This window comes from Polyergus mexicanus, unplaced genomic scaffold (assembly GCF_030449975.1).
Source record: "Polyergus mexicanus isolate NDT 795.1 unplaced genomic scaffold, iyPolMexi1.0 SCAF_1, whole genome shotgun sequence".
NCBI lineage: Eukaryota > Metazoa > Arthropoda > Insecta > Hymenoptera > Formicidae > Polyergus > Polyergus mexicanus.
Genome location: NW_027223321.1, coordinates 1,082,415 through 1,109,808, shown reverse-complemented (window position 1 = coordinate 1,109,808; position 27,394 = coordinate 1,082,415). Strand labels below are relative to the sequence as shown.

Sequence of the window (27,394 nt, the reverse complement as noted above, 5' to 3'; positions counted from 1 at the left end):
AAAATAAGGGTGAAAAATGTATATTTAACGATTATATTTATATAAGTATTACAAATTGTATACGTATACGTATTTGTTTATTACATGGCCTTACTCACCATATAATAGACAGAAGCGTTACATATATATGATAGTTGTTTCTTATCATTATTTGCATCCATCAACAAGATTTTTAAAGTTGCAAGCGTTGATGCTGGGATCGAAAGCTAGACCATTTGGGCAAGTGAATTTTACTATTTGGTAAGCGCCATTCTGATCTACGCATTGGTAGAATACACTGCAGTCTTTTTCATCACGGACGAAACCAGGTTTTTTGCAAATACCTGAGGGAGGAGCAGTCGCTGATGGTTGTGTCAGTTGTGCAGTTGGTTTAGGTGAATTCGTGTTGTTAGGCACTTCCGTCGGTTTAGGCGGTTCTATCGGAATTCCTCCTCTCAGTTTGACATTCAATGTTTTCAGTAGAGGATACTTTTCACCGCATTTGCCACGGAAGTCGTCGGTCTCTATACTCCATAACATCGCACCACCGAGATTCAAGGAATTGACGTAATCCATCTTCTGGTTAAGGGAACTGTGTAAAATAATTATATTGTACACATACATATAGTATCATTGCTGTTGAACATTATTCTGTTCAATGGAATATATATCGGAAAAATCAATCGGAGAGAAATCCCGTTACTTGAATTATAGAGAAATACATTGTGAAAAAATTATCTAAAATAATTAACGAAATGATCGCTTACATTACATCGTCATAGCCAACCCATTGATCACCCTTGAAAGCGTATGGAGTGCGATCCTCCGCATCGCGGACAACCGTCCATCCATCCTGTTTCAAGAAGTCGCAAATCTCATTGTAACCGAGCATTCCAGCCTCACGAGTATACGGACCAGCAGTACCAGGTCCTTTGGCAGGGGCTCCAAGACCGTTCTGGTTTTTGTCGGTGAGAGTGAATGCCCTACCATAGAATCCCACACCGAGAATCAGCTTCTCGGGCGCGCAACCACTTTTCAACCAATAACGTACGCACGCATCCTATGAGAAAAATATATCTTTTTTGAGAATGCTTATTCATCATATTTATCGATTTTAATATTCGATAATTTATAATGTCCGATAAGCTGGACAAAGAGGAGATACTTACAACGTTGAGTTTAAGATCATTTCCAGACTCGTCTTTGCGCGGATAAAGCGGAGCATTAAGACCAGTTGTTTTCTCCCAGGCACCATGAAGATCGTATGCCATAATGTTGATGAAATCTAAATATTTGGACAATTTGGGAATATCATAGGATAGAGAAGCCGAAGGCTCGGCAGCGGCAACGGCGGCGCTGAGAAGAAGCCCGTGTTTATCGAATTCAGGTCTCATTTCCTCAAGTAGACGTACGAAATTCCGCACATCCTCTGACTTGCCACCGCGCTGGTTAGGATATTCCCAATCAAGGTCGAAACCATCGAAATTGTATTTCTTTACGAATTCAACGGCATTCTTGACAAATCTTGAGCGACGAATCGGATCGCCGACGACCTCGGAGTACCTAACGGATCCCTCGTTCCATCCACCGATGGCGATGAGCGTTTTAGTTCCCGGACTCTGTTCCCGAAGCTTGTTGAAATTGTGGAAGCCACCCTTGCCCCAATTTTCGGTTAGATCTTGCCACGCGTCCAGAACTTTGATATCGCCATCCGAAGTGATACCGACAAAAGTATAGATCATATGAGTGCAAAGCTGCGGTGGAATGTAAAAGATGTCAAATTTGCCATCCGAAGGTCGGTAAACGGACCAGCTACCGAAGTAGCATACGATCTTCTCTGCGGGATAAGAAAAGTATTATCAATAAACATCGCGGAAGAAAATCAAATCTTCTTTTAATTGATCTTACTTTCTGAATTGGCAGCCGAAGCCAAAGCGGCCAAAGCCGCGAAAATGAATATCCAACGATTCATCTGCAAATTAAGCGTTGGCAAATTGTAAACTTCGATAAAATAATATTATGTTTTTGAGAGAAATTTTAAGAATATATATTGTTACATAAAATATACTCTCGCATGTATATATTTCATGAAATATCTATTATAATTATCTCTTATAATCGTCAAGTTTGCTCTTCGAGAAAAATGCCGATTTTTACATGAGAAAATTGATCATTAAAATATATATTTATTGTTTTTACCTCGTAATCAGGGTCGATTCCTTCGATAGTACGTAAAAACGTAGTACCAAAATTTCATTCTCACATACGATATATATATATGCTCTGTCGAAAGTATTAATGCGCGATTTTCGTCTGTTTAATCACGATTATTAATGTCAATACAATTCATTCAAGCGCACAAGAAAAGGCATATACATTTTATTATCGTTAAAAGCCTTCGAAAACATATAGGTACAACGTCATTATATATTTAATTTTGTTGAACACTTGATTCCACAAATCAATCCACAGATCTGACCCGAATATCTGTATCGTTCGTCAAGTACTTTGCATAAGGCTGATTATTATCTCTATATATATGTATTTTTCTTTATATATCTTACATATCTTTATTTCTCTCGATTTCTTTTTCTCGAATATATATCTTTTAATTCTGTACAAAACAAAGAGATCAGCAACGTTAATCTTTCGATCAAGACTTTTATATTATATATATATATAGTTTTGTAATACAATATATCAATTATTTGAATGTATTTCTAAAATTTCGTAAAATAATATAATAATATTATAATATAATTGATCAATGTGTGTTATTTTTTGTGGATAGACATTATATAACATTCGATAAGCAAATAATGAAGAACGTTTTTGATTTATTCCAATCAGCAGAGAATTTTGACCATTCTACTTACATAACATAATACTTATTAATTTAAACTGAATGTTACCATCACTTTTCATCGTTTTTTCATAACATTCTCTTTTTGCCTGTATTACATCATTACAAACCCCTGTTATCCCTGTTATAAATATTTCACAAGTGCGAGATATTGATTGATCGAATACCATTATACACAAGTTTTCACTCAATCTCACATCATCGAGCAATAATTCAATAAATTATGTACGAATGAAGATACAGATCATGACATTTGCAACAATGTATGAAAAACAATAATAAAAGATATATAAAACAATTATAAACAGATGTGTGTGATATTAAATAATATACGCACGACTGAAGACGCAAATATAAGAGTGCACAATATTTAATTAACGCACTTTTTAATTGAGATAAAATAACAATTTTAAAACATAAGATTAAGAAAAATTTTGAAAAGACATTATTTAAACGCACTCATATAAGTTTACGATATAAATTTTAACGGGATTTAAATTTAAATGTTAATAAATTTTGGATCTTTGATCGAATCACATATCAATGATTCTTTGGATGAGTAGCACGAATAATAAAAATTATGTAGAAGTTAATTACCTTGATTACCAATTGCTAGAATGTCAAAATGCGGTTCTTTTTTCATCCGGTGTACCTCTGATATCACTTTTAAATGATAGTATATCGATTTGACAGATAATGTTAATGCGAGTACAATATATATATAATCTGTACTCTGCACACGTTTATATATAGATTCATATCCGCGCAATCTTGATATTTATAGTTATATCTTGGAGATCTTTAATAGAGGAAACAAATAAGCTCACACAATTACTGGAATTATGATATATATCATATATCTGAGTGATATATATATATATACGATACCGCCTAATTTATCATTAATGACGAATTTATTCCTTGGGGCGTGACACTGATTAGAGCAAATAAGCTTACAAGCGTATTTAAGATGCTTATGCTTTTAAATCCCTTATCATTCTCACTCATCTTTTAAGTGAATCATTCAAATATAGTAATCTTGTCTCCTATTCCCTCGTGATAATAGTAACGTAATCTTTGTTTGCAATTTTTATCAAGTCCATTTTTTTTTTCATAGGCCTTAACAAATGATGACAATATGTAATATATAATTTTATTTTTATTTATCATTTATTGTGTTTTTCATATTAATTTACAATACAAAATAATATCTAACATTGTTAAAACTATATTTTATGTATATAATACATATTTATATGATACATTAAAATTTTTTAGTTGCTCTTTCTTTATTATTTCTTTTTAATCCGAGTACTCGCAGCTTTCTCCAATACTGTTTTGTATTTGGATCTAATTCTTCCAAAGAAGGTGCAGGACCAGTTCTAATAGTCCATAACCAGCTAGGATACTCAGAATCTGGCCTTATCTTGACATCCTCTCCTTCTTTAAGGATATTTGTACCACACACATAAGTCAAGAGCCTATTAATATCTGTTTCCACAGGCAATAACTTTTTCTCTGCAGCAATCGATGATTTTTTTAGTTTTTTCATTCCTGTCTGGAATACTATAAAAAAGAAAGAATCATTGTAAATTATATATTTGTAACCTAAATTTAGTATATAATATTTAATGCTATTATAACAGTTACAAATAAATAATAAATTTTATCAGTCTTTTTAAAACATTGATGACAATTGTTTTACCTGGTTTAGCATAATTTTTAGTTTGTATTGTATATTGAATCGGTATTATAGAATTTCTTGAAAAATGAAAAAGCCGGTAAACTGTGGAAAGATTCATTTCGAATAATATTGTCTTCACTCTCTACATATAGGTTAGATATCAGATTACGAAATTTTAGGGAGCTACTGTGCACATATTTTTCCCTAGTCACATGCAGAAAAAGATGACAACTTAAAATCGCAATTTTAAAATTTCCCTAGAGAGCCATCGTCTAGCTCTTTTTCCCTATCTGTAAGGCCGATATTACATTTGTCGTACGACGAACTTTTCAAGCGCATTGATTAGTTAATTTCTAGAGACTCCAGAAAGTTTCTATTTTGCAGCCAATCAATGCGCTTAAAAAGTTCGTCGTACGACAAATGTAATATCGGCCTAACAGCGCGAAAAAGATGACAACTTTAAACATTTTCTAGAGAATTTATCGTCTTGCTAGCCTGTTATTATTATACGACGACGACAGTATGTATAAATATAAACCTATAAACACGAATGCGCAATGACAAATAAGAAATATTATTTCTATCGACATTTTGGATCGAGGAGATTTAACTATGACTTGTAATTAATAATCTTACAATTAGACTAAATCGCGAACATGTGAAATACTTTTAAATATTAGATATATAAAATATATCATTCCGTTGATGGGTTAATTACACCTTTATGCTCGGTTATGTAATGCCATTGGGCAATAATATTACAACGCAGGTGAGAATCGTACTTTCAAAATATATAATTCGAAACAGCTAATACTTCGAATAAACACAGTTGTATTAAATACAGATAACATAACTTTTTGGAAATATTTCTCTGATTATCTATTATATAAGTATAAGATATATGATGGATCGCTACCACCTGTTTGTTTCTAATATGATATACTGTAGCTATCTATAAAAGCTTTATTTTTTACAGACGAGAAAAGTATCATTTGATGTGAAAGGGAAATCAACTATTCAAGGTAGCATTCCAGAGGAAAATAAATTTTTGACAATAGCAGCTGCTTTGCCAATTTTACCAGGTGCACCAATACCTCCCAAGTTATCAAAACGGTCTTATAATTCACTTAGGTAATTAAGGACAAAAACAGTCAATTTTATTTAATGTAAATTAAATCTAAAGCATTCTTATTCTTACACGGCTAAAATTATGGGTTTGATAGTTCTACTGGAACTCAATTTGAGATTGAACATGGAGAAACTGAACGGTGCGATGTGGTTACATTACAATGGACAAGAGAAGCAAGAACAATTGTGGCATCGAGAACTCCTGCCGAAAGAGAAAAGAACCCTGACAGAATATGTCTCGATAGGCGAGGTTTGACAACATTTCCTAATGTGATTGGGGAGCCAAAATTGCGATTAATGTCCCTTCAGCATAATCTTTTAACTAAGATTGAGAGCTCTAATTTCTCTCAATTGACAAAGCTCGTATTTCTTGATTTATATGATAACCAAATTGAGAAAGTATGCAATCTTGCGCTTTTAGAAAATCTAAGAGTGCTTTTAATAGGGAAAAATAGAATCAGAAAAATTGAAGGTTTAAAACAACTTCTTAAATTAGAAGTTTTAGACTTGCATGGCAATCAAATTCAACAAATAACTGGTTTAGAGGATTTATTATTGTTAAAAGTGCTGAATTTAGCGGGGAATAATATTAAAACCATAGGTTGCAATGACTTTCAAGGCTTAATTGCGTTGAAAGAGCTGAATCTACGGCGGAATAAATTAAAAAAATTATTAGGATTTGGTCAAACACCACAATTACAGAAATTATATTTGAGCAACAATGATATTTATAAGTAAGTAATTTTAAAGATAATTATGTATTTAATTAGTAGCAAAAGCTTTATTCATTTAGTTTTACTTTGTTATATTTATATAATTTATTTATAAATTTTATTTTTGTATATTAGTCTCAAATATTTACATATATAAATTTAATATATATTGTCGAGAAAGTCTTTGTTTCAATATTGGTCTTCAACTTGTCCCATTTTTTACACAATATAGCTAAATTAAATATAAAAACATTAAAAATAGAAAATTAATTCTCCCGAAAAAATTATCTAAATTATATTCTATATCAATTTTTTTTTTTTAATCCAAGAGACATATTTAGGTATTTTATTTTTACAATTGTATATGTATAATACTAAATTGTTGTAATGTTTCAGAATCGAAGATATGAGTAGCCTTGCAAAAGCTTTGCAAATTAAAGAAATAACCATTGATGGCAATCCAGTAACTTTAAATACTGATTATATCTCTTTTCTTGTATCATATTTGCCAAATTTACAACTTTTATCAACAATGCAAATTAGCGAACAAATTCGGAGAACAGCAATGGCTTGGAGATTCTCTAAGGAACAGTCTAATTCAGCATTTCTTGATCTTAGTGCACAGGTTTGCATGAACGTACGTAGAGAAGAAGTGATATCAAATGCTAAAATAAATTGGGAATTTCTCAGATCTAGAACCAAAGGTTCTCTTGATAATTCCAATAAAACGGCAAGCAATAATACAAGCAATAATGTTAATATACTACATATGCAAAACTCTAATAAATTTCATACTGTAAATCCAAAGAGTTTAGATAAAGCCAAAATAAAAGGCTTTGGTAGTCTAACATCAATAAACGAAAATGTGGAAGCAAAAAAAATACATATAAAAAAAAGAAGCAATTCTAGCGATAACTTGTTTAAATTAGAGGATACATCTAAATCATATCCTTTGGAATTTAAACTTCCACCTATATTAGGTTCGATAGTAGATAGCTTAACTAGTAATAAATTCGAGGATAGATTGTGTAAGGATGATAAAGAAAATATACGTAAAACGAAAATGCTCGGTGACATTGAGAACACATCGGATAGTGAATCGGACAGTTCAGAAAGTCATGAAAGTTTAAAAAGTGGTTTAAGAAGTCATCTGTTTACTCCAAATAATTGTGGCTTGTCTATAGATTATGACAAATCTACTATTTGTAAAAAACTCACTATAGCAAAAGATGTGCCTTTGGTTACTGCAGAAAATTTCAATGATGAAGATAATGAAAATCATGTACATGATAAGACAAATCAGAAATCTTTTAAATGCGATACAATAAATGAAAATAAAAATTTAAATAACAGATTGGTTCAAAATATGAAAGTATTTAATAATCAAGATGGGCAGAGTGATTGCCAATCGAAATCAACCATAAGTTCTTCTGGATATTGCTCCTTAAGTTCAAAGACTAGTAGTTTAGATAGTTGTAAATCATTGCTAAGTGATTCTAGCACTTCATCGATTCCTAAGAATGCAGTTCACAAATCTCACGAATTCGATAAAGATAAAAGTAATAGAATTAAAAGTGCTCAAGCAAAAAAAGTAGTATATTACAAAAGCAATAGAGCTGCGACAGCTAGAGCGAAATTTAGAGCCCTTGCTCCACCGAGTCCACCTCCACAACAAGTACCACCTAAAGAAAGGGAACAGGGTAGGTTAAAACAATTTTTCTCAAAAATATATATTTGTTTAAAATGTAATACTAGGTAGAATATTTTTCTAGGCGGGGATTACTTAATAGAAATTGTCGGTCGATGCTTGAACATTTATGGTCAAGGTGCTTTACGCTTTATAGATAAGACTTGGGACATGTCAAAGGCTCAGGATGTTAATGTTGTAAAATTTAATTATGTACAATTTAACGACGTGGCAAAAATTTTAAGCAAATTAAAAAACAAATTTCCTCACGCGGAACATTTCACCTTTAAAGAAACTAATATCAGTCTTCTTGGTCAATTCAATGCTTTAGCCGAGGTACAGGGATTGACCAGTATACAGATAGATACAGGCAATCCTGTTATATCTAAGGATTGGAAAATGTATGCTATATTCCGATTAGCTCATTGGGGACTTGCAACAATCAATGGCAAAGAGGTACAATATATATATATATATGCATATTATTTTTGTTTTAAATTAAAATTTAATATTTTTATAGATTACAGCTGAAGAGATTGAATTTGCAAATCAGGAATATGCTGGTCTTATAGATATAGTAATGTGTTCACTGCCAGATTCTTTATTACAACCTTTATTACAAAGACTTCATCTAGAAAAAGTGCAAAGACAAAACGGGCAACAGATTACTGCCAAACAATTTCTGTTCAACTGTGACCCGGCACTTAGAAGTGTTGTTGCCAAGGAAGCGTTACAATGGAGAAAGGGAAATATAACGCAGGTAAGAAATATGCATATGTCACTTCATACTTTATATTAAACTTTACAAGAAATATAATATTTGTGTACATGATAATAATATAAACATTAACGTTTTGAGATTGGAGTATTTTTACAATATGTTTATAGGAAGATCTTATCTGGAGACACAAAGGAAAAATGCACTTTCTAAATTTAATCAATCTTACTATAAATGCTATACAAAAGTTACAATTTCTAGAGAAGCAGTGGCCATGTGTTTTATATGAAATTATTTATAATACTTTGTCCGACTTTTCTGAAATGGATGTATATATGAAACATTGCAGCAAAACACTTGAAAGCAATAAGTAATATCATGTTTGTGCCTTAAAATAATATCATATCTATTACGATATCGCGTAATTTATAATTTTTGATGGACGATACGCAGAATCATTAATGCTCAGTTTGGCCATATCAAAGAAATATGGATGCAGCAGACAATTTTCTGTTGTTATTGCTATGAATATATTCAATATGTTTGCTAGAATTGGTATTTATGTATAAAACAATAAATTCTCTTTAAGTATTGTTAAAATTTTCTTATATATATATATATATAAGCCAAAAAAAGAAATCTTATTATAATATGCTAGAAAATTGATTAAGCACATACGATTGCTATTAAATAATTTAGATAATTGTTTGATTTGTATATATATATTTTTATCATCGCGATTAACCGTTTAAATATCAAAAAACATTGCTTCTTGAATTTTATTTAAATTTTAACATTATTCAGTATTACACGGTTTGTTGTATTAAATGCATCTTTAACGGCTACTCTTGATGTCTGATAGTCGCACTTTGTCGCCGTGTATAAAGTGCTATTCTCAGATCAAATCGAATTGTCGGAGAACTTGTTAGCTCCTCCATGGTACTCAAACGGTTAAAATATACGGATATCGGAATTTCACTTTGTACCGATAATAGATTCCACGCTGAACGAAATTGGTGCTTTCTTTTCTAAACAAGGTTCGTTGTTTGTAGTAGGACAATCCTGCAAATCTTTTGTAGAAATCAAATTATTCAAGTCCCTATTCGCTATATACGATTGCGTTACCTCATTGAACCAGGGGATTGTTGGATATGCAGAATGGAAAGATTGTACTTTCAACGTGGGTTCAACTTCTTGTTTTTGATCGCATCCAAGAGAGGATAAAGTCAACAAACGCGGATGCGTTGATACTGAAATGTGCAAACAATCTTTTGTAAGTAATTATAAAGATATTATAAATCATAACGTGTCTATCGACAACGCATATCAAAGTGAAAATTAACAAACATTCTTTATTAAATTGTTACATATATGATTATGTTAAATAAGATGTAAAAAAATGGAAGAATTAATATATGCTTAATATATAATATAATAATAATATAATAATATAAAGTTATATGAAAAGTTTGTGACATATATTAAAATATTTATGTTTGAATATAAACAATTTAATACAATATAACCGATTAAAACTGTATATTAATTAAATTATATATTAATAATCAGACCATTTATGGAATCTATGGAAAGTATTTACCAAATATATTATATACGCTATATTATAAAAGCGTGTATAGTAAAAACAAATTTAAAATTAAAAGTTTTTTTATGGATGTCTAAATATTAAATCTCTCCATAATCAAGCTTTTTATTAAATTTTTATCAATGTAAAATTCCCAAATTTGTCAGATAGTTTTTAATATCTTGAGAGTAACTTTTATATATTTAAAATATTGATGTGTATATATATATCGATGTATATCGATATATACATCGATTTATCTATATTTGAAAAATTTATTTTCGGCGAAATAAAACGAAATAAAATTTACTAAAATGTTAAGGAGAATGAAATGTCTATGGAAATGTAAATACTCACATGTGCTAGGTAAATTATGTACGGCATTTAATCCGTAGAAACCCTGCGTCACGCTAATACTCGTCTGCGTGAAGTGTAAATGATGCCTTTGAAAATTCTTAGCTCTTTTACCAAGACAGGCAGCGTCCGGCTCGTCGTATTTCGCTTTAATATAATAAGGAGGATTTGCGATGTCTGTTGATATCTTATTCGTCGAAGATAGATGAAGATTGTCACCTTGCGCTTGTTGTTGCCTACGTAGAGCAACTTGCGCTGCCATTACCCGCTGTCTTTCGACGACTAACAAACAACAGGGACATCGGCAATCTTTCCACGCGCAGGATCTCTTGTGACCCTTCAAACCGGATATTACACCATGGTTTCGACATCTCGCGCACTTTGGACTTCTTAAACGTTGCTCCATATTCGGATTCGAGCGATGATTTGAAGTGCCGCCGCCAGTTTTCATCTTGATTTTTATATTATCTCTCGAATGATATATATATTTACTCGTTGGAATATATCAATTCTAATCAAGAATTGTTTGGCCAACAATTATTTAATATGCAATCAATGTTTTAAACAGAATCTTTCACTGTGCGCAATCGTGAGAAGATAATCTAGATCTAGGATATCGTGCGCTTAGTTTAAAAAAATACTGATTTTTCTTCTGAGTAAATTGTATTTGAAATATTCTACATGTTATCGATTTTATTGTTATTATATACGATGATTTTTTAATCGATCGATTTTTTATCATTACATAGTTGTTTTATTGATCGTGTCGATTTTCAAATAGCACAATGAATTTGCACACATCGTTTTGCGCTTAGTTTTATATTTGTACCTTTTCGAAATATTTTTATTAACAATCCCCGATTAAATCGCGACGAGACACATGATTTCTTGATTCAAGTTAATTGTAGCTTATTGTATCCGTTTAACTCTTCTCGAGTGAGTCGACTGAGTTACCGCGACGTCCTACTCTGGATGAGATATATACTTGTAAGAATATTTCTTGTATCTCTTCGTAAAGGAGGTGTGTTGTCTCATCTCCTCCTACTGATTCAAAATATATTTTTAGCAGGTCGACGTGTTTCCATTGGCTCGAAAGCTCAAGAAACCCCGCCGCTTTCGCCGGCTGCGAACCAATGGACCACCATGTTTCTCTTCGTCTTCTTGTTATGAGTAACTCTACGAAAGAAAAATCTTTTGTTAACGTACTAGCTTCTTTGATTAGAATCTGCGTGATGGAAACGTATCGATGACATGTTAGTTTTGAAGACTGGCATGTGTACATACATAGGTATACATATATGAAGCAAAGTTTAATTGGAAAATTAATCATTTTTAAATCAAGAAATTAATTTTTCAAATTTGTCATCTTTCGCAATTGCTTGGAAGGAGTTACAATCGCACCGATATCTTTTTTCTATAATAACAATTTTTATATTTAATCCCAATTGCTATTTAATCTTACTTGTATTTATATATTTATTTATGTTATTAATTTATTTTTGTTGATGACAAATATTTTTATTTAATTTTGTTTAGGAAGAAAAATGACACGATTAAGATATAGCAATTCGATGCAAAATATCCTTTCAGAAATAATATTGAATACACAGGATGTTAACCAGGTGGTTATCGAGGAAGACTCTGGTGGAAGTCGACGGTGTCATTCATACATTAAGAAAACATACTCGAAACTAATATTAACTGTGTGTTGGCAACATCCGAGAGGATCGTATTAACGAGCTCTTAGAACAAGATCACAGAAAGAATGCCATATGGTTGCAGCTGCTGGCGCACAACGTTGTTGGTAAAATGAGATAGTCCGTTTTCTATTTTTGCAGTGAACAACACAATGTGTAAATAAAAGAGAGCGAAAGAGATTGCACTATTTATTTCGATCGTGTATACGACAGCTAATTTTGCTGGGTGATGTAAATCTTAGTGTAACTAAACCGTATTCTTTCTCTATAGAAATTTTATCACTGAAAGAAAATGCAAATTGTTTTCCATAAAATTTCCAACTTCAACTCATTCAAAAATTTTTAAATTTCAAATGCTATGCTATTATTTTTTTTTAAATTAGTTGTTTTTTTAATTAATAATATTAATCCCTTCTCTAATCTACTGTAAATTGAACGACATATAAGAAGCCTTCTGTATAACACGTTTCTTCACGTTATTTTTTTCGTTCTCCTAAAATCGTACAGTTAGACTGATTTAAATTTACATATGCCAGTAAGCACGCGTGACACGTGACTGAGGAATTCATCCTAATGAGCGTGGAACGAAGGGGTGTCATCTCGTGGACACTTTTTCCTTTTTCCTTCGCTCCTGGACAGTTCAGCCTGAGGGTGTTGTCAAGACGGCAAATATGTTGACAGGTCATTCAACATCTTTCTTGCCTTAGTCTCGCCTTGGTAGAGACCACGAAAAAGCTCTGAAACACGATGTTACACCTCCAAATATCCAAATCGACACTTGTTTAATATGATTCCTTCGAAAAGACATCGACCACAAAACAATTGATCGAAGTAAATGACACAATTCGCTTTTAATATAAAAAATTTAATAGTTTCATTGCCCTTTCCTTTTTACAGTTAAAAAGCTAAGAATTGCAAGGATGCGACACGCTATGGGTTTGTAGCAAATTTTCGTAAGGAAACGTCACTTACAAAATGTTTCGAAATGACGCGTGTTACAGAACTTACACATTCGTATCGTAAAATACGGATCGAATAAATCGTGTCAGTCTACAAAAACGAATAAATTAGATAGCGCGTGAAATTTTGCAAGATTTTTGACATACGTGTTGAGAGGTAAATTTATCATTTGTTTCCGTATACGCTTCGTTTAACCGCTTTATATAACATGGTTGAAGCATGAAAAAGTAAAATATCAATAGCTTTGTCTAAATATTGAAAAATATGTCAAGTGAATTGAGCTATTGACTCAATGATTCGGAATATTCGCGATGCCACACTGCACGACCAATTTTGCTTGGTACCTTGGAAAATTCATTATCGGTTTTACTGCGATACTATTCCTTTACGTCGGCCTCTTGAAAGAAAAGTGAGCTTCTTCAACATATGGGGCCGGACCAAACCAAAACGACGAATAATGATGTCAGAAATAATCCTGTTTTTGTCCGACAGTGAGAAAAGTTGTGTGTGCGATGCCAGAATGAGAGAATTACTGAGGCAGGAAAGCGAAAAGTGAGTCACGTTGATCATACACGCGCATCTTCCTAAAGAGCTTTTATTTCAGTAAAACACTTTATTTCACTTTATTGGAGTATGTATGTCTAGCGTATGTCATGCAATTTAAAAAGCATGTATATAATAAGTATAAGCGTGCCGAAAAGTATCGAAAATCACATATTCGGCAAAGATATCACGAGACGATGAACGCTTTGTATCATTGATACCATAATTAGGACGTTATCAAAATTAATAATATACAATTAATAATTTCTATGCATTAGACGACCGGACAGATGTGGATGTGCAAAAGGGTAAGTCGATGAAATTTCTCAGCTCTTCGTAAATTTAAAAATATTATTCTTTTGTGTTCATAAAATATTAACATTAAAGAAATAGTGATAACTTAAGGGCAAAAGATCAAAATCAAATATTTCTAATCAATTGTATAAATCTTTTAATATACATGTTTAATTTTTAAGAATTCCTCTCATATCTTTCTTTTACTTTTGGAAATTTTTCATATTTTGCAAATTAAACTAGAAAATAAAATCGTGCCATTATTAAAATAACACTGTCATTTATATTTTCGTGTCCAATATAGGATGCGAAATATACGTTACGCGTGTGGATGCAACAAGCCAATACGATTGTAAGTTTTTATTGCTCTTCAGTTAATTTTTTTAATGTAGAGATTAATATGTTTATAAATGTTTTAATGTGTAGAACATTCTTAATTATATCAATGGCGCGAATAATTACATCATCGATTATATAAACTTTATAATTTTTTAATAGATTGCAGGATGATGATTGTATGATACCGGTGATTGCAAATGAATATAATAAAGATAATTGTGCGAGAAGTCGATGCTGCATCAGAAGAAATTCGAATTAAGAAAATGGTAACGACAGCCTTTTGCGATGTACATTATTGTAAAATCTCTCATCTAAAGCAGGTAATCATTTGCTCTCTATTTTCTAGCGGAATACTTACGATTCATTTAATCACCGTTAATGTGACAAAGAATAAACGTAGAAAATTATAGGAAAACAAAATACAAAATTACTTACAATTAAAAATTCTATTTATGCATTTTCTATTGTTCTACTGTTTGATTGTAAGGAAATGTCATATATTGATCTTAATTATATACAGATCTGACTTTGAAAAATGACTTAAAAAAAGACAATTGTATCCTAAACAAATATTTTAAAGCTGTGTGTGCGAAATTTGCTTTTAAAAGTAAGAGTCGCATTATTATCATAGCCAAAGAAAGAGCGAAAGAGATATAGAAAAAGAGCTTCAGTCACGTACATTTCAATTAGAGCAATCTGACGAATTATATATGTATCGATTTGTGGGGCATGGATCGTGTTGCCATTACATATATTACCATCATGCGTTATCATGCCATTAAGCGCGATAGACAACGGTTACGAGTAACTCTCTACATATAATTGGCAACTGGCGAGTTAGAGATTCTATGAATAAATTCGACATACTGCAAGAGTGACACGCCCGGTCGCACGCTCCGAAAATCAGAAACTCGATTAATACGCGTCCCATCTGTAGGTGAAGAGTCTATAAGTAGATTTTGCGCGGGCAGAACGTCAGTCATATTCATATATTATTTATACTGACCTGACTAGAGACACCTCCTCTAGTTGTTAACGAGATGGATGCTTGCCCTAACCGATGCGTGTATTATATATATATATATATATATATATATATATATATATATTTTCAATCACGTGAATCAGGAATCTTTTGGCAGGTCTTATTTACATATTCATTAAATAAAACAAAATATAAAGTAAAAAATACGTGTCCGTATTAATTAACTGTTTCTTAATAGGAATATACTTATTTTACATTATCGTAAATATCTCACATACAAGGTATTTCCATTTTTATTTATTTTCTTGCAAATTATTTCTTTAGAGTTGTATAATGATTCTTAAAAAAAATCTATGAAAGAATAATAAGGCGGTTGAAGATAAAATCAAATATCAATGATGAAAGTATATCTCTCGTTCGTACTTAACGTATTTTCGATGTATTCATATCTCGAATCTTTCCGCGATCTTTCCGCGCTAATCTACGTGAGATCTCTCTGAATGGCAAGCTTTGTGAGAGGAACGTCGCAGCTGCGTCTCTTTCGCTTCGTATTTTGCGCGCATTCCGATGAAATAAAACGAGATGAGTAAGGGTGGCAGTCCGAGTCAAGAAGAAATATTTCGAAACGGGAAGATGTTAAATGAGCGAACTGTCCGACTGTCACTCCGCCTAGTACCTAGTTTCTCAGTGCTTCACGAAAATGTAAGTTGAAATGATTCCATGAATATACCGTAGATTTCCGTCGAAAATACATATGTAACATTTCTTCGTATTATGAAACTCTTTTTCGATATATTTATTTTTACGTATATTTTAAGTACATCTAATATATCTAATAATCAATCAGATAGTTTGTAATATCACATATTTGGCCATTTCGGAAACATTCCTCGATCCATTTACATTTAACGATTTTTACAGACGCTAAATCATATGCTTTCAAATTTCCCACAGTATCTGTTTCGTTATCCTCTACAAAGACATGCGTAACGGAATTATCGATACTGTCTTTAATCGTACCTAACATGAAACGGAATTTAAATTTAGCGCAACACGATTGGTTTTCAAAGAATCCAATTATATCTCTAAACAGTGAATAAGGCGATGCATTCCCGAATAATTCCTTGTCCATTTTTTTTTCCTGCTCAACGGTAAACTGATCCATAAGCTGAAGATGATTTATGCAAAATTAGATTGGGATGTGTGTAAAATTACTTTTAATGACATATACTTTGGATGATGAAAATTACCGGTTTTCCAATCTTGTCGAAAGAATGCTTCAAAGTCTCTTCGTCCGCGTCGACAATAAAATTATCATAATATTCGTCATAGTTCTCCGCGAGTCGATGCTTAGTTATGTCTCGACTACACAATAATTCCCATGGTAAAAAGTCACCTAACGAGATCACGCAATCGGATCGATTGGTAACGCGTTTAAACCAGTCCAAAGTAACAACGTCGTATTTTCCACTATTTACCATTTCCTTCCCTCGTATCTGAAAAAAAAAGTTTGCGCGTAACTTGTTTTAATTTACCATAAGACGTTATTCAAACCTAAGATGCGCGATAATAACAACTTACCGTTCTGTTATTGCCTACTATCACGCAGAAGGTTGTATTCATTGGATTCTGAACAATTCTAGCGCTGTGCTGCTGCAATATTTCCTCAATTTGCTCCTTCGCTAATTCATCAGTACCATTTATCACACAAATTTCCTTTCCATCTAATAATCGCGTAAGCGGTACTATTCGTTCTTTGTATACATTATATTCAATTGGTTTATTTCGATTTATTATCTTTTGTAATTTAGATACTGGTACCTCCTCTACATCGTGCAAAGTAGCCTCTCGCTTGGTTAATTTTTGAATCATTCCCTTGTTCTATAATAGTCGAATTGTGTTATAAATTATAAGCGTCATATTATGATAAATAATAACTTTTGCGTTGCATATAATTATCGTGTGGCAGTGTATACATACTTTGACTAATAACAAAAGTTCGGAACTAGTGCACGGACTGTACCATGGCTTATCCATTCTGATATCTACAACTCTAGGAAATCGCAAACTATATCCAATGGAAGATTCACTACTGCGTATCATTTCGGTTGCTCGTATCGTCAGGATTATAGAATTTTCTGGACGGATCCATACATCCGGCTGTTTCCCCTATAGGGAATATAATTTAAATAAGATGCGTATGTGTTATAGAAGTAAATAACATTGTAAAGTGTAACGATCGAGAAATATAGAATAATTCAAAGTGAATGTGTTAAGTAATATAAAATAATATATATATATAATAATTAATTTACCTTAAAGCCTGTAATATTTTCAGGGCATTCTTTAATCCAATGTGATGCAAATTTTGTTTGAAGATTACGCAACTCTTGATCCCGTATTCCACTGCTTACGGATGCTACTGCGAGAAATCGCAATGGATATTCTTCTTTATTACTTGTTGGAGCGGCAACGCCTATTACAAAGCTTTTAATTATTCCGGTATATTTGCCCTCTCCGTAATAACCGCCAAGTATAATCAGGTCTATATCTTGTATCAAATTGTCAGAATACTGCAGAGAGAGAAGTAACGCTTTAATTGTTATTTTTAGATTTTATCTATAGTATATTACACGTCGATTATAGATTCTTTGGCGAATTCGCGAGAATTAGACGAAAAGACGTTACATGTACTACATAAATTTTCAATTTGTTTTCTAAACATGCAACTCTTTGTCGTAAAAAAATTAAATTTTTTTAAAAATATTTGTGTAATGACCAACATTGATATGTTTTACCTCTGCTTTGATCTTATAACAACCGCCTCCATCTCGGACATTCGGTTTGTATTTCATATCATGTTTCTTTATAACAAGCCCTTCTTCATTATTACGGAGGCATTCATTGAATGCTTCTATCAATTCCTCCCTTGCAGAGAAAGATATATAATAATTATTTAATTTTTATCTCTCTCTTTCTTTGTTTAAAAAAGCAAAATAAAAAACTAAAAATTATTTATTACATTAACTTAGTTCCGACATATATATAGAGACTACAAATATTTTTTCTCGAAAAAAAGCAATATTTTATAGTTCGGAAAGGTTTTAATTAAAAAATAAAAAATTAATTTATAAATATTCAATAATTTTCAAACGATACACTTAACACATTTATAACGTAAAGTGGATATCCTACCTATTCGAAATTAAAGATGATCGACATATAATTAAAGAACCTTTTTCTTCGGTGAATATATCATTAAGCAGTTTCAATCGATCTTTATAAGACACATCAACGAGTAAAATGTCATTATGTAAAATAACATCGAATGCAATGAAACACGGTTGATGCCGACTATTCGCCGACAAATTCTTGACGTCGAAATTCATACCTTTCGTGCCAAATATTCCTTTCTCTTTATGCCAACCTATTAATTCTCCGTCCAATATAAAAGAATGGCAATTCGAATTTAAACGTCGCGTAAACACACTAGTCAAGAAACCTATACACGAATATTGAAAATTATTACACTTTTAGAGAAATAAATTTTATATATATGTATATATTTTTTTTGTTCATCTGATAGCGATTCAAGAAAATTATATGAAAAGCCCACGTTCAATTTACTTTTAACATTTGATTTGTTATACCCGAAGATCCGGTTTCTCCATATCCAGAATTTTTTGTAATATCGTATCCTCTACGCGTAAAATATTTGAATTTTCCATCTTTCATATGAAGTTGCGATCTTTCACCATCATATTTAGTTTGTACATAGTACAAGTCATTATCCCGAAATAGCTTTTCAATATTCTCGATGTCACATCTCTCTAAGAGCATCGGTTTGAAATTCGAAAATATTTGTATACCGCATTTTATTTTCGTCTTAGGATCATGCAACTGGTTACAAATCTCACGCAAATCATTCGTCACGAGAAACTTTTCATTTGCATCTTGATGATAAACTTGAAAAAAACAAATCGATTAATCTTTATGATTATTGCGACATATTTTGCATTACTGACAAAAGAAATTACGGACTGTCCAATATCTGTTTTGTTCCTATGCCAAGTCGTAGATCCTTAACTACAATTCGTGTTACCCATTTCATTTCGAAACCCGTGATGTGTCGGAAAAGTACTCTAAATGTTTCAATTTTGTCTTGCATTGTTGCTTTTTTCTTCGATATATCATCGAGAAATAAATTCATTCGTGCAATTGTGAAGCCAGTACTTGTTTTAGGTAATCTTTTATTTAAAATCCAATAAGCTCGGTCAGCAAAATCATTTCCTACGAATTTGCCTGACGTAGGTTCTCTAAAATATAATATTTTTATATTGTTGATAAAATTAAAAGAAAAAGATCAAATTTTTTTTACAGATCATATACATATATGCGTGTATATATTAGACAGATTAATACTTGTTTACGTAACATATTTTATTTTAAATTCGAGCTTTTTCGATATATTTAATAAACGCGCAATTTATTTAATTGAACATTTGATTCAGAGTCATGATACTGACCGGTAATTTGCTAACTTTTTATAATTGTCGCTGTTTTTCATAAAACCATGTATGTTAGCGTAAAGTCTTGCTAATGAAGGAGCTTTCAGATTATGTGGTCCACGCTCTCGATCAAGATGAGATAATATCAATCTTAATATTGGATACAGTGAAACATCCTGAGAGAGAAACAAAATTAAACTAAATCATTATAATTCTGCCATCAAACTATTTTGGAAAGTTACAGAATAATTTTGAAAAGAAATATTCTCATTTACATCTAATTATATTGAATCGTCAGAAATTATCAACATAAGTTTTAATAGTATTTCTTGACGCAATTAGAATCTTTTCATTAGAATTTATCTGTAATAATTTATTAAAAATTTTTTATATGAATAAATTTCTATATCACAATTATATTGTCTCCCCTTTATAACATATTATATAATGGCGTAATTACATACCGATTCCGGATATTCAGTTTTCAGTTTGTTACCAATATTTCGACAACTATCGATAAATGTTTGCAAGATTTGCGCTTTCTTTTTTATTCTTTGCGCCTTGGCAATATTTTCCAAAATATCACACAATTCTTTAAATTCAATTTTATCATTTAAATTAATGGCCATTATCCTAAAGAAGAATCTTTAAATTAGCTGGACTTTGATAGAATATATATATTTCAAGATTGCATGATAAAAAATTATATTGTTACGTTATGATCACATGTAGCAATAACAAAAATATGTTGAAAAATATTGTAAATTAAAAAAAAAATGGAAGATTTCAAATGTGTTCTCATATCATATGACAGTACATTTTATTAAATTTTAAGCATAAATGTATCAATTTTTTGATTTTTTATAATATTAATTGTATTAATAATAGGTAGAATTATAACATAATAAAAGCATATACCAAGTACGTAGTATATTAAGTACAAATTCTATCACATTTGGACGACTCAGATTTTACATTTTTTATTTAAATCGTGATATAATTTTCAAGATACATTCTAGCAAGAAGATGATTTTCGGATTGAAGATAAATAAGATGTAAATTGAAAGCTGCTTCTTTTTTTAAGTCCAAAAGATTTGCGTGCGGTTTAACTAAATCTCCCGGATCTTCTTCCAGGACCAACTTATAGAAATGAATCGCAGATGGAAATAAACCAATTTGATGAAATGCCCGCGCCATGTTGTAATAGGTTTCCTGTTTACCATCTTTACCACGTAGTTGCATATACTTTTTGAAAAAGGCTAATGCTAAATAAAAAAAAAGTTGCTTTAAAAAAATATATATTATAAATGTATATATTATTATATTACATGTTAATATATTAATGTACACACTAAACATTATTTTTAAAATCAATATTCCTATCACATTAATTGGAATATTATGATATATTCTCTGTGTAGAAGTATAATTTTAAATAACTATGATAATCTATTTTTCTATATTTGATATATACATGCATGCCTATATGCATATATGTGTAGTTTTTTACCTTGAATTACAAGTTGACTTTTCTTAGCTGACATTTTTTGACATGCCATTTGTAATTGTGTAACACCTATTAACAATGCTAACAATGCACTAGGTGCTACCTTAAAGAGAGAAATATAACCATTTAATGCATATTTGTATGTTCCTGAGACAAGACAGTTATTTGCATGCATGATATGCAAATATGAAAATACATCTTCTCTTCCAAGTAATCGCATTATGAATCTGTTATGTCTTAAATCTTGGGCTCTCTGAATAATTATATTCAATAAATTCCACGAGTTGGATCTTTGACAGACACGTACGATGTCTCGCACGATATTATATCCATAAAACGAATCTTCATTATGTATACAGGAAATTAAACATAAGAAGATTAGATGAGAGTTCCTCTTTTTAAATCGCTTTGTTGTCAAAGCAGTAAAACATATTCTTTGAAGAAAACCAAACTTTTTTAATTTATATGCTAGCTTGCACATTTGTAGAAAAAGTAGAAATTCATTTTTTTCACTCAGTTTTGTATTACCAGCAAATATTGGTGCGTTTTCATCTTCTAATGTTTCCCCAGATGCTAATCGACGAAGTTTTAAGCTCTCAAGGCGTTGCCGAACACCCGTTGGGCGTGCCACTGCATTTAATTCAATCCTTCTCCTTATATTAATACAATGCCTTGAAAGAAGTAACATTCCCGATGTAAAATATTCTTCGTATCTTCTAACTTTATAAAGTAGTAACGTTCTTTGATAGATAACATCCGGATCTAATGTATCAGATTCAGGATCTTGATAGAGAACTTCTATTGCTTTATCATAATGTTCTGCTTCTTTGTAAAGTTTAGCTAGAGCTACTCTTGCGCCTAAATGCTGCGGTGATAATTTTCGGACAATTTCGTAAGATTTTATGGCTTTATCCATGTCGTGGCAACCAGCCCAACATTCTGCATGTCTTAGCCAAACTGCAGCCAAACTAAAATTTGAACTTTCAACTAATGGATTCAATAAAATTAATGCACGCTGAAATTCTTTTTTATCCATTAATGCTTCTGCCAAATCTAGAAAGAGATCTCCAGAAATTTCTGGGTTTTCATGATTGTAAAAGTTACGTAAAAGTTCGTCAGCTAACTGAATGTAATCCAATTCAATAAGAGTTATAAGAAATTTTGCTTTTAAGTCAACAACTACATCATCTGGTACCTCACAAGATTCTATTTCCTCAATATTTTGGCTTTTTACTGGAGATGTAGCTTTTCTTTTCAAATTATTCAATTTTTCTTCCTCTTCAGGCTTTGCGTTGTTAATTATTTTCTCTTGTTCTGTTTCTTTATTTTCCTTATATTGTATCTTAATATCTGTATATTTGACTAATATATTTAAACATTTATTGAATTGTTTCAGTGCTATTAACAATTCAGTCATGATATTAACTTCTTCTAATGTAATGAGATTAGAACATTTAACAAAAATGGTCTCCATTGCTTCTAATGCTTGTTCATTGTTATTTTCTTGCATATGATGTTTGGCTAATATTTTTGCATATTTCAATATGTATTCACCGTCATCAGATTCCAATTGATGAATCAATCTTGTATATCCTCGCAAATATGCTTTTTTGTCTCCATTTTGTTCTTGGAGTTGTGCTCGTATCTCATATAAACTTATGTCTTTTGGACTCGCTTGAATCGCTTTAGAGTAACATGTTATTGCTTGTTTTATATCATTACTATCTAATGACATGTTAGCTAATCTTATCCACTGGTCAGCATCTTTAGGACTGAGATGTGCAGCGATTAGAGAAAATTGTAATGACTTTTCTGGTTGATCATTTTCGTATATCATAGCTAATGTCTGAAACGGTTCTGGTGCGCTTGGTACTTGTCTGAAGAAATAATCAACAAATGTTTAATATTCTTAAATAATCTTTTGTAATATAAACTTAGAAATGTATTATCAATATAATACATTATAAGAAGCACTTGCCTAATAATTTCCATACATATTTTGGTTGCTAAGTCTATTTCTCCTTTGGCAAATCTTAAATTTGCTTCACCCATAAGTCCTTGTAAAACTGGTGGCAAAATACGTCTTTTCTTTCTCTGACGCACTTGTTGCACATTTACTTTACTTGTTTTTTGTTCTGCAGTTTTTTGTACAACACGATCCATTTCAATATTTTTTCTAAAAACAGAATGGAATATAATTTCGGAATTTTATTGCAATATTTCTTTCAAATCATACCTAGAGTTATCATTTTCTATTATTTCCACATCTATATCCTGATCCATTCTCGATGAATATTCACTAAATGTTAACTCTCCATTTAAAAATTGTTTTGTCAATCGATCTTCCTCATCTGCAGTTAGTAACATATCCTGATCTTCTGTATCTATAATATCCTTGTTAGAACTACACAATGGAGAAGATGTATAATTTGGAATAACATCTTTAACTTCTTCTATTTGTAATGCTTTAGCTTCAACAAATTCATTGATATCCATATCCATTAAATTAATAGCACTTTCATCCAATTCTTCAATTATCACTGGTGCTACAGTACTATCGTTATTAATAACTAAACTGTCATCGACAGTAGATTTTTCAAGTTCCACATCCATTGCAGTTTCTTCAATTATAGCCATGTTGATAGTTGCTTTGCTTGTATCGCATTCCATTTCTTGTTCACTATATGTATATTTCATCAAACTTATGTGTTAAATTTATAATATTGCTTAAGTGTGTAAACTGTTACCTATATTTAACTGTAATATTATTATTCATTTTGTTATTGTTACATGTGATATATAATAGGACCAACGTAACAAATATGTGATGTAAAGAAAAATAGATTTTGCTACAATTCTTTTATACTTGCCATAGAATTGTTGTGAATTAACGAAATAAATTATGTATAAATTTGATCAGTTAACAAATGTAAGAAGTTAAAATCGTTTAGTTTAAATGTAACTCGTATATAAAAGTTTTCCTTTTTTTTCTTGTTTCGCTAAATATTTGTGCTCGTGTAGCATATCACACAATGCAAATGCTCCTATAAGTATAGATATTATAAATATTGCAAACTATTCGTAATTATTCGCGTCCCATTTGATTACGTTGCAGATGACCAATCATATCAATCAGTGCCTAGGGTAATCAATACGATTGACCAATCAGAGAGTTTTATTTTGAATTTGCTAAGTGCTAAGTGACGTGGATAACTACATACCACTTCATTGACTATGTAATGACAGATATAGAGTTCATTGACTAGAATTTATATAATTTAAGATTCTGATAAAGAAGTTAGATTAGTTTGACGTTCGATGACAGTTTGACACTTGGAGCATCGGTACGTTTGTATCATCTCGCACGATAATCTTTCTATTCCTAAAGATTTATAGCGTGACAACTAGTGCAATGGAATCAGATGAAATCGAAGCAGCCTCGAAATCGGGAATAAATATTCGAAATGACAAGAACACTATTATTGACTACGACGAAGACAGAGTAAGGTTAGAATTTTAAGTTGCATGAAATGTTGAATATTTACGAATATCTACGTGTCTGTGCGACATTATATAAATTATTATTTATATATCTTAATCAGCAAGAATTTTGTATGTCCTTTTGAGATATATATAAAATAACAAATTAGATTTTTTACACTTCTCATAAATGTTACTGATACATGCTCATAAATGTTCAACACAACTTGCATTGTATTTACTTTATTTAATATGCATATGATTTATATATATGACGTTTATTGCTACATGTATATATGCAATACAATAATAATAATAATAATAATAATAATACAAATATTTAATAATAATATATAATAATAAGTATTAATATTACATGATTTTAATGTTTTAGTTGCATGAGATGACAGCGTCCTATTCCGAGATATCATTTGATTCACAATCCTCGCCACCTATTTCGGAATTGAGATCGCTTATTGATTCTCCAGATATCGAGAGTGGAAAGTTTTTGGGCGACAGTCTGGAAAAAATAAGCGGAATTGGCCATAGACCGGATCAATTAGATTTGAAAAATAGAGGCGGCAGTCCAATGGAAGATGACGATCTGGATCCACCGAGTTATCACAAAGCCATGGGTTATTTGCAATTGGAGGGAAGAGTGATGCAGGACGGCGATATGGTATTATTTGTTACAGAGGATCTAGAGAACAAGATCAAATTGTCCAGTCCTGTGACCAAGAAGGGAGAAACTCCATCGTTTCCGGGATCACGAAGCTCGACTCCATGCCTGTACAGACAAGCTTTGACTCCGCAATTGCCACCTCTTGATCACAATGTATTAAACGAGTTAGAAATGGAAGCTAGGAAAGTTGCAACCTCTGTAGACGCGTTGACTGAAAATCTGGCCGCAATTTTACAAAATGTGAATCATCAATTGAGACTTATTATTGCCCCATGACATATTATATGATTATCATATGTTTGAATAATTTATTATTGTTTCCAGGCATCCGCTCTTACAGTTGACTGTTTGGAAACTTACCGGGATGCTGTGTGTAAAACGTGCGATGCTGTAGATCACAATATAAAGTCAATGTATCAATTAATGGCTAAGTGCGAGGAACTATCGAAATCGATGGGACCAATTTACAAGCTAGCAGAGCAGATGTAAGTAAAGCGATATTTTTTTAAAAATTAACTTAAGATTTGCAAAAATTATCCTGAAAAAACTTTGATCATTATATATGATTAGGTTTTTAGGCATTTTTATTAAATTTCTTGCAAAGGCGACATCCTTATTTGTAAAGTCAATCAAATATGTCTGATTAAATTACAACTTTATCCTGTGAAAAAAGATTTTGCTTTAATCAAGTGCTAACAGCGTGATGGGAAAGGAGAGAAAAGCTTCTTGCAGAAAAAAAGAGCGCGTGTTTATTAAAAGTTTAGTTTATATATTCTGAGTCAACTATTAGTATCGAAAATATAGCAAAGTTTAAAATTAAAACTCATTTTATACATAGTAAAGAAGAGAGAGAGAGAGAGAGAGAGAGAGAGAGAGAGAACGTAAAAACTTTCTTTTAGCGCATCTCTCTCTCTTTCTCTCTCTCTTTCTCTCTCTCTCTCTCTCTCTCTCTCTCTCTCTCCTCTTCTCCCTTTCTCTCACACGTCTTCAATTTTCGTTTGAAAATAAATGATGAACTCAATAGGGAAATCCTATTCTTTAAATATTTTATATATATAAAGTCTGTCATAATTTGCATTAAGCATAAGTAATCAAGCAACCAATGAGAAAAGAAAATCTGTTTTAATTAACTTTGTCGTGATAAATTACCATGTGTGTCTATATATATATTTTCCGTTTTGTGTGATTTTTAGCAAAGAGATGAAGAGAATGCTGGAGCTATTCGAGAGTGCAATGAATTTGTAAAGCAGCATAAAAGAGAAAATCGTCACATTTTCTCGAAATTTGTAATTATGGACTATGTATGCGAAATGGAGATTATATTCTGATAAGCTATGATTATTGTGATTATAAGTGATTAACATCTTATAATTTTAATATTTAATTTAAAATCACATCTTATGTATTTTTAAGATTATATACGTATTTAAGATATAGATAAATACTCTTAGTTGATTTGAAAAAATCTATTGTATTATAATGGTTGTAGAATAGTTTAATAATTTGATTAGTATTACATGACATTTTATGTATTCTGTACATGTTGTACACTATCATATTAATTTCTTATGCCACATATTTTGTACATATAGTGAAAACAATATCATTAAATATAAAAAACAATTTCTTTTAATATGATTTTATTATTCTAATGATTGTTGTGAAAGAAGTAAAAACATATTCAGTAT

At 31.3% G+C, this 27,394-nt stretch overlaps 8 protein-coding genes across 18 annotated transcripts; 3 read left to right on the top strand and 5 right to left on the bottom strand.

The window, feature by feature from the left end:
- LOC138937708 (chitinase-3-like protein 1) lies at positions 1–3,506 on the bottom strand. 2 transcript variants are annotated; one of them, XM_070304273.1, is made up of 5 exons: positions 3,440–3,506; positions 1,888–1,951; positions 1,149–1,816; positions 747–1,039; positions 1–571 (listed from the first exon to the last, which is right to left on the bottom strand). In XM_070304273.1, the coding sequence occupies exons 2-5, from the start codon at positions 1,949–1,951 to the stop codon at positions 148–150; spliced, it is 1,449 nt and encodes a 482-aa protein (XP_070160374.1). In that variant the 5' UTR covers positions 3,440–3,506; the 3' UTR covers positions 1–147. The 2 variants fall into 2 exon arrangements, with proteins under 2 accessions (XP_070160374.1, XP_070160461.1); XM_070304360.1 differs by lacking the exon at positions 3,440–3,506 and adding an exon at positions 2,179–2,227.
- A 518-nt stretch (positions 3,507–4,024) lies between these two features.
- Positions 4,025–4,694, bottom strand: Mrpl54 (mitochondrial ribosomal protein L54). Its single transcript, XM_070304463.1, has 2 exons — positions 4,548–4,694; positions 4,025–4,408 (listed from the first exon to the last, which is right to left on the bottom strand). The coding sequence occupies exons 1-2, from the start codon at positions 4,642–4,644 to the stop codon at positions 4,107–4,109; spliced, it is 399 nt and encodes a 132-aa protein (XP_070160564.1). The 5' UTR covers positions 4,645–4,694; the 3' UTR covers positions 4,025–4,106.
- Positions 4,695–5,050: 356 nt separating this feature from the next.
- Positions 5,051–10,223, top strand: LOC138937083 (leucine-rich repeat-containing protein 49). Of its 2 annotated transcripts, none has more exons than XM_070303116.1 (7): positions 5,051–5,295; positions 5,503–5,657; positions 5,750–6,388; positions 6,764–8,067; positions 8,140–8,510; positions 8,575–8,814; positions 9,825–10,223. In XM_070303116.1, the coding sequence occupies exons 1-7, from the start codon at positions 5,251–5,253 to the stop codon at positions 9,825–9,827; spliced, it is 2,757 nt and encodes a 918-aa protein (XP_070159217.1). In that variant the 5' UTR covers positions 5,051–5,250; the 3' UTR covers positions 9,828–10,223. The 2 variants fall into 2 exon arrangements, with proteins under 2 accessions (XP_070159217.1, XP_070159133.1); XM_070303032.1 differs by lacking the exon at positions 9,825–10,223 and adding an exon at positions 8,943–9,818.
- Positions 8,890–11,452, bottom strand: LOC138937464 (uncharacterized). 2 transcript variants are annotated; one of them, XM_070303895.1, is made up of 3 exons: positions 10,715–11,452; positions 9,898–10,022; positions 8,890–9,834 (listed from the first exon to the last, which is right to left on the bottom strand). In XM_070303895.1, exons 1-3 carry the CDS (start codon positions 11,160–11,162, stop codon positions 9,748–9,750), a joined length of 660 nt encoding a protein of 219 aa, XP_070159996.1. In that variant the 5' UTR covers positions 11,163–11,452; the 3' UTR covers positions 8,890–9,747. The 2 variants fall into 2 exon arrangements, with proteins under 2 accessions (XP_070159996.1, XP_070159916.1); XM_070303815.1 differs by having other exon boundaries at positions 8,890–10,022; positions 10,715–11,176.
- Positions 9,981–15,639, top strand: LOC138937579 (uncharacterized). Of its 3 annotated transcripts, XM_070304104.1 has the most exons (7): positions 9,981–10,045; positions 12,248–13,239; positions 13,306–13,777; positions 13,861–13,920; positions 14,190–14,219; positions 14,510–14,557; positions 14,704–14,927. In XM_070304104.1, the coding sequence occupies exons 3-7, from the start codon at positions 13,680–13,682 to the stop codon at positions 14,801–14,803; spliced, it is 336 nt and encodes a 111-aa protein (XP_070160205.1). In that variant the 5' UTR covers positions 9,981–10,045; positions 12,248–13,239; positions 13,306–13,679; the 3' UTR covers positions 14,804–14,927. The 3 variants fall into 3 exon arrangements, 2 of the variants coding, with proteins under 2 accessions (XP_070160205.1, XP_070160116.1); XM_070304015.1 differs by lacking the exons at positions 9,981–10,045; positions 12,248–13,239; positions 13,306–13,777 and having other exon boundaries at positions 13,791–13,920; positions 14,704–14,810; positions 14,891–15,639; XR_011447551.1 differs by lacking the exons at positions 9,981–10,045; positions 13,861–13,920; positions 14,190–14,219; positions 14,510–14,557; positions 14,704–14,927 and adding an exon at positions 11,386–11,999 and having other exon boundaries at positions 13,306–13,678.
- Positions 11,798–20,666, bottom strand: Dnalig4 (DNA ligase 4). Of its 3 annotated transcripts, none has more exons than XM_070303410.1 (11): positions 20,502–20,666; positions 20,056–20,213; positions 19,571–19,845; positions 19,180–19,494; positions 18,725–19,031; positions 18,328–18,457; positions 17,845–18,102; positions 17,510–17,698; positions 17,111–17,410; positions 16,780–17,025; positions 11,798–11,887 (listed from the first exon to the last, which is right to left on the bottom strand). In XM_070303410.1, exons 1-11 carry the CDS (start codon positions 20,664–20,666, stop codon positions 11,876–11,878), a joined length of 2,355 nt encoding a protein of 784 aa, XP_070159511.1. In that variant the 3' UTR covers positions 11,798–11,875. The 3 variants fall into 3 exon arrangements, with proteins under 3 accessions (XP_070159511.1, XP_070159419.1, XP_070159341.1); XM_070303318.1 differs by lacking the exon at positions 11,798–11,887 and adding an exon at positions 12,786–13,145; XM_070303240.1 differs by lacking the exon at positions 11,798–11,887 and adding an exon at positions 15,647–16,697.
- Borcs6 (BLOC-1 related complex subunit 6) lies at positions 15,905–27,279 on the top strand. 3 transcript variants are annotated; one of them, XM_070303535.1, is made up of 4 exons: positions 15,905–16,231; positions 25,419–25,946; positions 26,031–26,191; positions 26,900–27,279. In XM_070303535.1, exons 1-4 carry the CDS (start codon positions 16,112–16,114, stop codon positions 26,949–26,951), a joined length of 861 nt encoding a protein of 286 aa, XP_070159636.1. In that variant the 5' UTR covers positions 15,905–16,111; the 3' UTR covers positions 26,952–27,279. The 3 variants fall into 3 exon arrangements, with proteins under 3 accessions (XP_070159636.1, XP_070159713.1, XP_070159803.1); XM_070303612.1 differs by lacking the exon at positions 15,905–16,231 and adding an exon at positions 24,771–25,046 and having other exon boundaries at positions 26,900–27,275; XM_070303702.1 differs by lacking the exon at positions 15,905–16,231 and adding an exon at positions 24,961–25,051 and having other exon boundaries at positions 26,900–27,276.
- Positions 20,953–24,561, bottom strand: LOC138937805 (general transcription factor 3C polypeptide 3). Of its 2 annotated transcripts, XM_070304452.1 has the most exons (5): positions 24,415–24,561; positions 23,781–24,224; positions 23,523–23,720; positions 21,548–23,421; positions 20,953–21,302 (listed from the first exon to the last, which is right to left on the bottom strand). In XM_070304452.1, exons 2-5 carry the CDS (start codon positions 24,212–24,214, stop codon positions 21,022–21,024), a joined length of 2,787 nt encoding a protein of 928 aa, XP_070160553.1. In that variant the 5' UTR covers positions 24,215–24,224; positions 24,415–24,561; the 3' UTR covers positions 20,953–21,021. The 2 variants fall into 2 exon arrangements, with proteins under 2 accessions (XP_070160553.1, XP_070160544.1); XM_070304443.1 differs by lacking the exon at positions 24,415–24,561 and having other exon boundaries at positions 23,781–24,385.
- Positions 27,280–27,394: the final 115 nt, after the last annotated feature.